Source organism: Equus quagga, chromosome 13 (assembly GCF_021613505.1).
Source record: "Equus quagga isolate Etosha38 chromosome 13, UCLA_HA_Equagga_1.0, whole genome shotgun sequence".
NCBI lineage: Eukaryota > Metazoa > Chordata > Mammalia > Perissodactyla > Equidae > Equus > Equus quagga.
Window position 1 is genome coordinate 19245255 of NC_060279.1, and position 13549 is coordinate 19258803.

Sequence of the window (13549 nt, forward strand, 5' to 3'; positions counted from 1 at the left end):
ACCAACAGAGATTTGAACACCTCCCCCAACTCTGTGTAATCTTGTGCAAGGTTTTCACAACTCTGACCCTTGGTTTCTACATCTGAAAACTGGTTTTCATAACAGCTCATATTTATTGACATGTGGCAGGCATTGTGCTGAATGCTTTCGATATTTTATTTACTTCATATAACACTCTACAGTAAATACTACTTTCTCCTTATTTCACAGCTGAGGAGCTAGGGTGCAGAGAAGGAGGTAACTTGGTCAGGGTCACGTATTTAAATTCATGATGTTCAAGGGTTGGAGATGATATATGTAGAGTAGTATCAGACTTTGTGTTCACTAAGACGTTATGTATTATCACTGATGCTGTTATGAAAGAAACCACAGTGCATTCAGATCAGACTTGGTTTGTGAATAACCTATGAGCTGCAGATTAAATCCTTCTTCAGATGTCTGTTCCCCAATTCTGATTCCAAAATTGTAAAGTGAAATTTCAAGATTATAAACAACTTGAAGATAGGCAACCATGGTTTGTAATTTTCTTTTATATTCTTAGTGTAATGTACATTTGGGAAAATAGTACATTTGATAAATACTTATTGTTATGATTTCTCTTGAAAGGACAAATGTGGACATGTTTATAAATAAAAAATGGTCATTTTCTGAAAAGTATTTCATTTCCTCTCCTCTAAGAGCTAATTCTTCTTCTATTATTCTTTTTAAAAGTGGCCATTGAAGGGTAACTTTAGGACTTTCATTCTAAGAGTCTTTTGTCTTCATACTGGTATAAGAAAAAAAATGAGAAAGCTATAGAAAAGGCTGACCTCTCAAGAATTTCTGTGTGGGGAATTACTAAGGCATGAAAGTCCATAAACCATTTTTCTCCATTTTATTTTTTGTGTACTTTCAACAGGCTGTACTTCTAGTTAGTAAAAGTTGGCAATTTTTTTATACTGGGTCACATTCCATTCTCATCAACTCAGAGTTCATAGGATGTAATGAAGTCTAAATTCACCCCTAAATTGAGTGTATTTTAATAAAGAGTGCCCAGTCTCTTTGGAGCTAAGTTTACCTCATAAGAATAACAAATTTTATAACAAATCCTATAATGTATATCCTAGTTTTAAAAAATAACAGTTTTATTGTGATTATAACAGTAATATATCTGTGAATGTTGCTGAGATACCAATAAACTTTTGTTTATTAGAATATAATTCTATGATATTTTGTCAAATAATCAAGTATCTACATTTGGAGTAAATGACTTCTTTCTTGGAAGGTTAAAATTCCCGTGTTTCATCACAGGAATAACTTGTAAACTTGTTTGTTTAGAAGTAGCAATTGATAAATGGGGAGAAGAGACTGTCAAAAGGCTAAGAATGAGATATTTCTTTTCCTTCATCATCTTTCTGTGCTTGGTCAGGATTTTTTCCTTTCGTATGCTCCTTAGAACTATGATGCTTTGGTCTACTATGAATCTTTGTCTTTTTGTTCACTGACGTGTCCCAGGGCCTGGAACACTGGTTGGCTCATAATAGATCTCAAATATTTATTGAATGAGAGAATAAAGGGTCTCTTGTTCAGATTTCGGCATCTTTAGTATGCATCTTGCTTTTTTACTTACCAGATACATTGTGAGGTTTAGCCATTATCCACTAGAATTTGCCTCATCACTGGACTCTGTATTATATATAGTATCATATACAGTTACAGCTATGCTTTTGTGATGTAAAAAGGGAAAGAACTTACAGACTGAGAAAACAATGTGGTCCAAAAAGGCACCTCTGCAGAGACAGAGTAGATTAGTGGTTGCCTGGAGCTGGGGTTGGAGGTGAGAACAGAGAATGACTGCAGATGGGCAAGAGGGATCTTTTTTAGGTGAAAGAAATGTTCTAAAATTGGATTGTGGTGATCATTGTACAGCTCTGTAAATTTATTAAAAATCGTTGAATTGTTAAAATGAGTGAATTTTATGGTAAGTAAACTGTACCTTAGTAAAACTGTTTTAGAAAATAAAACCAGGTTGGGAGTTTAAAAATTTTTCAGTTTTTGGCTAATTGGAAAACTAAGATGATGTAATTATTTTCTTTATTTCTTACTTTGGATATGACTTGTTGCTATAGATAAATGACTGATTCACCTGAAACCAGTTTTTCTGTAAAGTATTTCAGGACAGAGAAATGTTCATTTTATTCACTAGTAAAGTACTTTCTTTTGTGATATCAGCTTGGAATTTATAAGGCTCTTAATATAAAACATCTTGTTTCATCTAATTTCCTTACCCTCTTTTATGGACAGTTTGGATTATTTCCAAAGCTATAAAAATGAATAGGTGTAAATTATTCCACATTGCCGATAGTTTGTTTACACTAGGTTGCAAAGTTAGAATGCACTGTATTTTCACATTGCCTTTCTAAGAGTGGTTTAACTTATCTAGATAGCTTTTTTCTCATTTTTTTAAGCAAATTACTCATGGACCCTCCGCAATGTATTATCCTCTGTCTTTTTCGTTGTTGTTGCTAAGAGATTATTTGTATTTTAAAATTACTTGTTGGGAGAAAACCTTCTTCCATGAATCTGCTATTCTTAGGCAGATTTTTCTATATTCTTAAAGATATTCTGGATATGTCTCCCCCAAAGGAGCATGACTCCGTTAAAAATTCGTCTATATCCTGAAAAATGATTTACAAAAGCTCTCCCACAAATCTAATAAAGGCCATAGAGTTCAAAGATCTGATAAGGTTTTTGAGATCAGTTAGCTCTAAAGTCTGACAGTTTCAGGCGATTGGCAAGGAGGTGGGGACCTAGAGACACTGTTGTCATGAAAAGGTACTTGCAAGTTAAGAATTAATTGGGGTGGCTTAACTTCTCATTAGTTAGATCATCAGGCACTTATTCTGTGGCTGGAAACTATCAGATGATGATAATAGATGTTATTGTTACTATTATAGTTGAGATACCTACATATATAGTGCTTGCTGTATATCAGACACTGTTATAAAGACTTTCCTTGTAGTAACTCGTTTAATTCTTGTAATAATCCTATGAAATCAGGATGATAACCATCCTCATTTAACAGATAAGGAAAACACATCACATAGAACTCACCCAAGGTCACACAGCTAGAAGCCCAGGCAGATGTTGCTCATAACCACAGTACCATAATGAAAGGACTGCTTTCCTTTTCTTTTTCTTTTTTCAAAAGAAAAAAATTCTTCATCTTGAAAGGATTAAAAAATACTTATTATAAGAAAATGAAAATTAATACTTTAATGCTAGAAAGAGAAATATTTCCTTCTTTATTTTTATTTCTTCCTTGTTTTCATTTATTTTTATGTTTTTTAATTTGTATATTTATATTTTTATTTACGTGTTATTTTCCATTGTTATTTTTATGAATCGTTGTTTCCAGCAATTGACATAGTCTGATTATTATGCTTTTTCATAGAGTGCTAGGCTGATAGTTCAAACAGTGTTTGAATTTAGCCACAAAATCTTGTATTAGGATTTCTTTCTATGTGTCTGATAGTTAATCAGTTGTCCGTTTGACTTCGTTGAACATTTGTGTGGGAAATCTTCAAGCTTTATCTGCAGCTTAAAAGATAAGAAGTGTACATGCAGTCCACATTTCTATCCACTTTTTGGGAAATCTGTATCATTGTAACTTAAAACTGTGAACCCTAATTTCACATAAGAATGCTTATGGTTGTTGATTAATGATGTAAGTTATTAATATAAATAAGCAAAAATATTTTAATAAATTGATCTTTGTTGAATTAGCTCATGGTTTTGTAATTTTAATTAGTAAATAAAAACCAAGAAAGGTTGTAAACATTTTAATAAGCTTGTTATACAATAAGTTATCTCTCATAATATGAATATGTTTTTGAGGAAAAGTTGAGGAAATGTTTCTTCTTAAATCATTCATTCCCATTCCTTTGTTTTTATTTCATTTTTTTGTTTAGGATTTTGGCCCCCAACAGTAATTATCAAGATATCGAGACCCTCTATAACTTCCTAATCAAGTATGAGGTATGAGAAATATTTTTAAATATTTATCATATTTCCACCATAAACATCTTAATATAAACAAACATGGTAGAGTTCTAAAACGTAATGGAATGTGGTTTAATTGATACTTGCTTTAAATTCTTGAATGCCACAGAAGTTTGCCAGTGACATTCAGTTTTTCCTTTCGTTCTCTAAGTAAAAACATACAGTAGAGTCCTGTAAGAATACACTTTCTCCAACACAGAATTGCTTCTCATGGGGGTGCTGTTGGCATTTTGGACAGGTCATTTCTTCATTGTGTGGAACGTTCCAGGATGTTTAATGTCCTTGCTCCTCAGATATTAAATGCCAGCAGCTCCCCCAGTTATTGTGACAACCAAAAATATTCTAACACCCCACCCAACTCACGCACTCGCATGGCCCCTAGGGAAGTAGAACCAACTCTGCTTGATAACCACTGATTACTGAGAAGGAAAGCTATAATTTAGTTTCCTCTACAGCGGCAGCGTAGACTCTGGAGTTAGAGTTTGTGGTGAGCCTCCAGAATATTTTGTAAATTAACTTTCATGCCTCCTCATCGTTGCTGAGGCAAGGAAAGTATTCTGTTGATCTTCAGTTTCTGTTTGCCTAAGGCTCTTTGCCCATGTTCCCCTATATTCTTTCTTTTGAAGTGTGGGGTGTGTGTGTGTGTGTTTAATTTTAAAATGCTCTAAAGGTCTCACATTTCTTATGCAGTCAAACTCCTTTAAATATATTTCTTCATTTTTATTCCTAGTTAGCTCTTTATTTTTGTTACATGAAGAACTTAGTGACTAAGAACACAGATTCTCAGGTCAAACTGCCCATATTCAAATGTTGGTTCTGCCATGTATTAACCGTATGCTCTTAGAAGAGTTATTAATTCTCTTGGTTCCAGTTTCTTCATCTGTAAAATATGAATAACACCAGTAGATAAATTATAGGTATTTTTGTACTTAACCTTTGCCTTTTGTTCTTCACTTTTTAAGAATTAAAAGTAATATAGCCATTTCTAATATTTGGCATTCATTGTGAATAGTACAACTAAAAATTAATGACACCAATTCCACAATCCACTTTATAGTCCCAGCTCTAACGTTTACTGACAAAGGCATCTTTTAGCTATTTGTTCCCTGGAGTTAAAATTGTGTACTTGAGCATGGAAATGATATTTAACAGGGTAATTTAAAATGTCCCAATATGAGTAATTAAAAATGTCTTATATCAAAATTAATTAATATGATGAAACAAGATATTTCAAGCTAGAATCTGTGATGTATCATGAATTTGTGCCTCAGTTTTCCTACATTATTAGTAAATTAACTGCCTACTTTGTAAGTCGTCTACGGTGATCTGAAGCCACGTCACCCTAATACCCCAGCTGTGTTCTGGGGTAAGTATCTTTTATTCTTTTAATAAAAATAGTAGGGTACCTAAAAAATTAATTATGATAAATTATATATCAATTCCATATAATCATTAAATCTAATGTTAAATATTATATATAATTAAATAACATTGTACATAAATATATAATCCCAATTTTAAGCAAAAATTTAGGATTATATGCGTTAAAAATGTTATATTTTTAAACTTCAGTGAATGAAACTTTTTCTACACAAATATGGTGAATTTCTTTTGAAAGTACTGAAGAAGCTCATGGAACTTTTGCAAATAAGAAATACCCTGGGGGCCGGCCCTGAGGCCGAGTGGTTAAGTTTGCGTGCTCCGCTTCAGCGGCCCAGGGTTTTGCTGGTTGAGATCCTGGGCACAGACATGGCCCAGCTCATCAGGCCATGCTGAGGTGGCATCCCATATGCCACAACTAGAAGGACCCACAACTAAAATATACAACTGTGTACTGGGGGTATTTGGGGAGAAAAAGCAGGGGGGAAAAAACGAAGATTGGCAAGAGTTGTTAGCTCAGGTGCCAATCTTAAAAAAAAAAAAAAAAAGAGCATGGCCTCAAGTTAGACTCAACTGGGGTCACATCCTGGCTCTGTTAAAAAAAGAAAGAAAAAGAAAAAGAAATACCCTAAACTCTATTATAAGATTTTCATGATATGAATCTTTAAAGTAGTATTAATTAACTCAGAGTAGGGACATTTTTCCCCACCAAAAAATGCATACTGGCTAATACTACTTTAAATATTTTTAACAGTTAATTGAAGAGAGGATAGTCTCATTTCTTTTCCGTTCACTAATTCAGTATTTCTGAAAATTTAGGCACTATGCTGTTTGTTGAGAAATCTGATAAAATGAATTTTCTTCAACCAATTTCCAGTCTTCCCCACACATAAGTAGAATGTAACTAAATCAGTAGTAGGCCTCAAGGAATACAGGAGTCCTTCCCGGTTCCTCCATGTGTGTGCCACGACTAGCTATCGTATGATGAAGGACTTTTATATTTACAGTAGTAAAGGATATCTCTGAATTCTCATATTTATGACCTTCAACATATTAGTTTAATTACTCAGACCTTGGTAGTCTGAAAAATACATTTCTTTAGAAAATGTCCATAAATCAAACTTTTTCCCAAAGAGACCTTTCCACATAGTTTAGAACCTTAGTATTTAAATGAAAGTGAAGGTTATTCAGTAATAACTTTTGGAAGGGTCAGCCATAGTATTGAAATGTTGTTAGAGTTGAATACTTTTCTTTTTCTTTCAACTTGAATTATTTCTGATGTTCAGGATATAAACAAGATGTGGCTGGTTCTGCTACAATAGTCTACCTATATGACCCCAAATCTACGCCAGTCCTTTAATTATAGAGTTATTTTAAATTTTTATTTTTTACAGTTTATTTACTTATTTACTTTTCCTAGAAAATAAATATTGAGTATGTGCATTAGAAATCTTTTAAAAGGCTAGGTTAATTGAAGCATGAATCTGTTGATAAGAGCCAGTAGGAGTAGAATTTAGTATTTCGTGGAGTACATGGTTTTTTCTGTCCATTTGATCTGCAAAGTGATTATCTGCTTTGTTGAGATTCCCACTAACCCCAGGCCCATCTCACTTCTTCTGTTTCTGAGAACAGATTAGGTCGTAACAATAGACTAATATTTTTCCGGGTAGTTTGGTGTTAGCATTATGGTCACTGAACTTCTAATTGTTACTCTTTAGTCCTTTTTATGCAAAAACTGGAAACTTGACATTCTGCTCTCTCAGAATATGGGCCACACTAACTGTGCTCCTACCACTCATTTGATTTAATATGCATTTTTAGTAACTATGTCTTGATTCTTTTCAGGTAAATAAAAATGTCAGATTTACTGCCCAGGAACTTTATGACTGTGTTTCACAGACTGAGTATCGGTGAGTCATGTCTGCATATAGATGTATCATCCTAACAAGCTTTGACCATATAGAGCACCACTTGATGGTGGCACTGAAAGCTTATTTTTATGTCTTCACTGCACGATGATTTTTTTACCTCTACTAGTATGAAATATTTCACACATACAAAAGAATCGTGTGTGTTCAGGTGTAAGGTTTAAAGTGGTTCTCAAATATTTTGGCCTCAAGACTCCTTTATATTTTAAAAAATTATTGAAGACTCTAAAGAACTTTTGTTTATGAGGGTCATATCTATCTATATTTACTGTATTAGAAATTAGAATTGAGAAACTTAAAAATATTTATTCATTTAAAATTAACAACAGCTAATTAATTACATGTTAAGTAACATATAATTATGAAAAGATTTTTTTCCCAAACAAAAAATATTACTGACAAGAGTGGCATTGTACATTTTTGCAAATCTCTTACTGTCTGGCTTAGTAGAAGATGGTGGGAGGGTAGCCTAGTAGTGTGTGATTAAGTTCGTGTGCTCTGCTTCGGTGGCCCGGGGTTCACGGGTTCGGATCCCAGGCATGGACCTACACACCACTCATCAAGCCATGCTGTGGCGGTGTCCCACATACAAAATAGAAAAATTGGCACAGATGTTAGCTCAGAGACTGTCTTCCTCACCAAAAAAAATTTAATAATAATAATAAAGAAAAGAGAAAATAGAAGACAGCTGGGTTCTCACAGCTGCTTTTTCATTTAGTTTGTTTCGATAATCACATGTCATGTATCACTGGAAAACTATTGTACACTCTTGCAAGAATGAGAATGCAAAAGGCAAATCATATCTTAGTCTTATTATAAAAATAGCTTTGACCTCTCAGACACTTTGAAAGAGTCTTACATTACCCAGGCCATGTTTTGAATAACAACTGGTATAACGAAAACTCATATGCCTGCCATTCAGTTGACAAAATAGACCTTTACCCATCCCTATTTACGTCTCCCCTTCCATCCCCTCCCTAGGGATTTTGTGTTTGTAATTCTCATCCTTATCTTCATGGTTTTACTACACATTATGTGTCAATAAAAATATGTTGGTTGATTTCATCTGTTTTTGAACTTAATGATATCACACTATATATATTCATTATTTAAAAATCTAATTTTTAGCATTCAGACATAACAAAAAGAGGGCTTAGTGATTCTTGTATACATAGGGTATAGCTGTGAAGCCCTCCAATCTGGGGCCCAGGCACACAGATTCGTGAGGAGCAAAGATCAGTTGAACCCTTTCAGTCTTGCCCTCCGGTCCCATACCATGCCCCAATATTCTTTTTTAACTCAACGTTGAGATTCATCCATGTTGATGCATAGGACAGTAGTCGGTTTACAGTTGATTCTATTACAACATGACCTACTAAATATCCTAAATCTCATCACTGCACTGTGCAGAATCATGCAGTAAAAGCCACTGGGCTCATGGGAAAAATCTGGTTGGGGCACATTATGCAAAAACTTAATGAGACACATTAAAAAAAGATGGGAACCAAATCAAAATGGTATCACAGTTTTACACATTAAATGGGTGATAAATACGTAAGTGCTATAATAAATCTGACCCCTTACCTTGAAAAAGAGCTGCAGTTTGCTTGTAGAAGTGGTCACTGGAAGGGTTGCAGCTTGTGGGTTAGTGTGATGTGATAGAAGGAGGGTTATCTGAAGTTGGGTGTAAGGTTGTGATATCACATGTGAATGGATGTGGCTCCTAAACAGAACGCTGAGGTAGCTGGTTCAGATTTAAAGTGTGTGCTTGTGTGTGCTTTGTGTATTCCTCAGCAGCTGGGCGCAGTTTTCTCTGTTCACCTAGGGTTTCTCACTGCTGAAATTGTGTATAAGAAAATGTAAAATTTGTGTTGTGTTCAAAGTGTTCCTTAACGTATCAGTGGCAGTGGAACAGATTTGTGTATTCAAAGCAAGCACTGTAGCAGAACTGGCTGTATTTTCACTGCTGTGTAATATGCCACTGTACCACTAAACCACAGTTTATTTGCTGTTTATAACTTCCACATATACCTGTGTGGCTACAAAATTTTATGAGCAGGCACAGCGACAAAGTTAGCCATCAAGGTGCTTCTACTATGAAACGCTAGATAGGGGCTGCCCTGGTGGTGCAGTGGTTGAGTCCACACCTTCCACTTTGGCAGCCCAGGGTTCGTGGGTTTGGATCCTGGGTGAGGAGCTACACACCGCTCATCAAGCCATGCTGTAGCGGCATCCCACCTTCAAAAAATAGAGGAAGATTGGCACAGATGTTAGCTCAGGGACAATCTTCCTCACAAAAGAACAACAACAAAAAACCCCAAAAAGACTCCAGATTGATAAATTTATTTATGATGTCGAGACTCAAGGATTGATAATCATACACACGTGTTACTAAGTAGCAGAGCTAAGAAAGTTCACTCACTCATTAGATTAAAATAACTTTTCCAAGAAAATAGGAAGCCGATGGGCATGCATAATCTGTTGTAGCTGGGGGTGAAAATGATTTTTTTACCCTCATCTTCAGACTGTCAATCAGTCTTACTCTTATTCACAGATCTTTACAGATAATCCACATTCAGAGGTTCATGTACTTGAGATTTGTGTCAAAAATATAATGTTTTCCAACCTTAGTCATATTTTTGAAGGTAGGAAGCCCACTGTAGATAACTTGGAGGGCAGAGTCCCCTTGCTAGATGGTTCCAGTGAGATGTGTAAAATTATTTTGACTTCTGCTACCTTGGAATAGTTGGGAGGATTTTTTGGGGGTGGGGTGGAGTACAGGGGTCAAAGTTGAATGTTCAAAGTTAAAGTAGTTGCCCCTGTTTTTCTCTTATTTTCTTTCCACTTACTATGCCAGGGATTTGAACTATGATATTAATTAATAAGCTCCCTCTTATACCCAAAAAGATGATTTTAAGAGAAATCAAATATATCTAATACCTTGAATGCATTTAAAAACTGTTATTGGTGGAGCTGGCCTGGTGGTACAGTGGTTAAGTTCACACATTCCCCTTCAGCAGCCCGGGGTTCGCTGGTTCGGGTCCCATATGTGGACCTACGCACTGCTTGTCAAGCCACGCTGTGGCAGGCATCCTACATATATAAAGTAGAGGAAGATGGGCACAGATGTTAGCTCAGGGCCAGTCTTCCTCAGCAAAAAGAGGAGGATTGGCAGCAGATGTTAGCTCAGGGCTAATCTTCCTCAAAAAAATACATAACAAAAAAAAATAAAAACTGCAATTGCTGTTGAGCAAGCTTTCGATTAATAGCTTTTAGATTTGTTACCCCGTTGTTTGTTTGGAAGTTATTTGCTATATTTATAGAGAACAGTATCTCCCATAGTAGCCTCTGGTGTACTCCGCAGCTCACGATTTTCACATAAGCTGCCAAAGGAGAGAGGTTTCAGTGGGTCATCCTAGACATAGGGCTGAGTGCAGCCGATAAAAAGTGGCAGCGTTTTCCTGTGACTCAGAGATGAAAACAGAAGAATGGTTTAACTTGCATGTAGCTGATCCCCTTTGGGAATGTTAAGGAAGACAATTACTTGAATTGTCTGAATTTGCTGATCTTTGCTTTTTATTTATACAGTGTTAGTTGTGCAGGAGGAGGCTGTTGATGTGCCCAACACCGTATTTGTTGCAATAGGGAGGTAATTAAGTAGCGCAAAACCAAGAACTGTTTATGGGTTCTGATAAAGCACGGAATTAAGGTTTCATGTTGAAGGGAGCTTTGCTGGAAAGCTGAATTCTGTGACACAGGAGAATCGGGTGTTCGTATCTGTAGGTCAGTGAGTGTTCTGTCCTCTAGTTTGTAGACTTTGCTCTTGTCAGTGAGGCGTGAGCGCTGCTTACCCTGAGCCGGTAAGGAGTTTGCTCAGAAAACCCAGGATGGTAAATTAATGAGATTATCAAACAGATAACCAGACATATATCTCATGTGGTATCTTCTATATATCTGAGAAATAATTTAGGAGCAGTATTTAATTAACTTTGTTTGCCCTGTAAGTTCTGGACAGAGTGTTCTGGCGTGTTTGTGAGACAAGTCTCTAAGGTCATTTTTTCTATACAAAAAGCAAACTAGTTTGTGACATCAGCCTCATCAAGTATGTGGCATATCCAAATAATACACTGCCTAAGACGGCGTCTGTAGCAGGGGCTGCTTGCTTTTCCTTATGGCAAGTGCTTTCAGAAATTACTGCTTTCTGACCCAGGAATCAGCTCCATGGTAGTATCTTCTAGATTGCGTTAGAACTGAGATTCTCTCAAGTGTGTTCCTGGACCTCAGTGGCAACATCACCTGGGAATTTGCAAGAAACGCAAACTCTTAAGGCTCTTCCCCAGACCTTCTGAATTGGGAAGTCTGGGGGTTGGGCCCAGCAATCTGTTTTTTAACAATCCCTGTAGGGCACGCTCAAGTTTGAGACCTGGTCTGTCCAAGAAGCCTTGGACAGAAAAAGGCCTTAGAGAAAAATAATCTAAAAACCAAATTTAGACCTTGGATGTTTCTGCTTTATATCAGATAACATCATTTTGACTTCATAATTTGTGATAGAAGATATTACAAAATAAATGTATTTTTTTTTTGTTTAGGAAATATTTGCATAACATAAAATTAACAACTAACTATTTTAAAGTGTGCAATTCATTGGCATTTAGGGCATCCACCCTGTTGTGCAACCATCACCTCTGTCTAGTTCCAAGACATTTCCATCACCCCAGTAGGAAATTCCGTATCCATTAAGCAGTCACTCTCCATTCTCCCCTCCCCCTAGACTCTGGCGACCACTAATCTGCTTTCTGTCTCTATGGATTTATCTGTTCTGAATGTTTCATATAAATAGAATCATGTAATGTATGATCTTTTGTGTCTTGTTTCTTTCACTTAGCATGATGTTTTTGAGGTTCATCTACACTGTAGCATGTATCAGTACTTCCTTCCTTTTTATGGCTGAGTAATATTCCATTGTATGTATATACCACATTTTGTTTATCTCTTCATCTGTTGATGGACATTTGGGTTGTTTCCACTTTTTGGCTATTGCGAATAGTGTTGCTATTTGTGTACAAGTTTTTGTTTGAATTCTTTCAGTTTTGGGGGGGGGGGGGTGTATACCTAACAGTGGATTCCTGGATCAGATAGTAATTTTACTGTTTAACTTTTTGAGGAACTGCCTGTCTTCCACAGCAGCTGTACTATTTTGCCTTTCCAGCAGCAATATATGAGGTTTCCAGTTTCTCCACATCCTCTATGACATTTGTTATTTTCCATTCTTTGGATTATAGCTATCCTAATGAGTGTACAATTTTATCCCATTGTAATTTTGATTCGTCTTCCCCTAATTACTAATGATGTTGAACTTTTCATGTGCTTGTTAGCCATTCATTTGCCTTCTTTGGAGAACTGTCTGTTCAAGTCTTTTGCCCATTTTTAATTGGGTTGTTTTTCTTTCTGTTGTTGAATTATGAGAGTTCTTTACGAGGACTTTGGCTCTAGGCCAAAATCCTATTTGTCATCTTTCAGACCTGCCCATAGGCAATCCTAAGGCTTTATCTGGAGGCTCCAGTGGGGGAAGCTGCCTTCCCCACACCAGATTCGGTACACAGTGTGTTGTAGTCTTCTGTAGGGAGTTGCAGGCAATGCTCAGTCCCCCTGCCCCTGGACAGCCATGCTCACATGTGTATCGCATTCCTAGCCCAGGTAACTCCACTGGGAGGCCTCCTTACTGGGGGCTTCAGCTGAGGCACCTCCCAGCCACCTCTGCTGAGACCTCTTTTTGGAGGTCTTGGCTGAGGTATTATTCTCCACTTTGACTCAATACTTTTCTATTCCTAGCTCTTCTCCTTTGCTGTGGTCTGAATGTTTGCATCCCCCCAAAATTCGTATGTTGAAACCCTATTGCCCAGTGTGATGGTCTTAGACGGTGGGGCCTTTAGGCAGTGATTAGGTCATGAGGGTGGAGCCCTATGAATGGGATTAATACTATTATAAAAGAGGGCCCTCACCAGAATGTGACCATGCTGGCACCTTGATCTTGGACTTCTGAGCCTAAAGAACTGTGAGAAATTTCTGTTGTTTATAGGCCACCCATTCTGTGCTAATTTGTTATAGCAGCTTGAATGGACTAAGACACCTGGCCCCCTGGGTCCAGGAAGAGGCAGGAGCCTTAGTTCAGGGCTCCTGAGCAGTGAGATGATGTCCCC

At 36.6% G+C, this 13549-nt stretch overlaps 1 protein-coding gene across 9 annotated transcripts in view; it reads left to right on the forward strand.

Moving 5' to 3' along the window:
- Positions 1-13549, forward strand: part of SWT1 (SWT1 RNA endoribonuclease homolog) — a 102717-nt gene that overhangs the window by 81955 nt on the left and 7213 nt on the right. For 8 of the 9 annotated variants that reach the window (XR_006891430.1, XM_046680701.1, XM_046680698.1 and 5 more), the window contains 2 exons: positions 3951-4017; positions 7267-7331. The exons of the other annotated variant lie outside the window; for it this stretch is intronic. Coding sequence is in view for 7 of the 8 variants with exons in the window: in XM_046680701.1 (XP_046536657.1) it covers positions 3951-4017; positions 7267-7331 (132 nt within the window). In the remaining variant the exon portion in view is untranslated. The remainder of the gene's footprint in view (positions 1-3950; positions 4018-7266; positions 7332-13549) is intronic. 9 annotated transcript variants of the gene reach the window in all.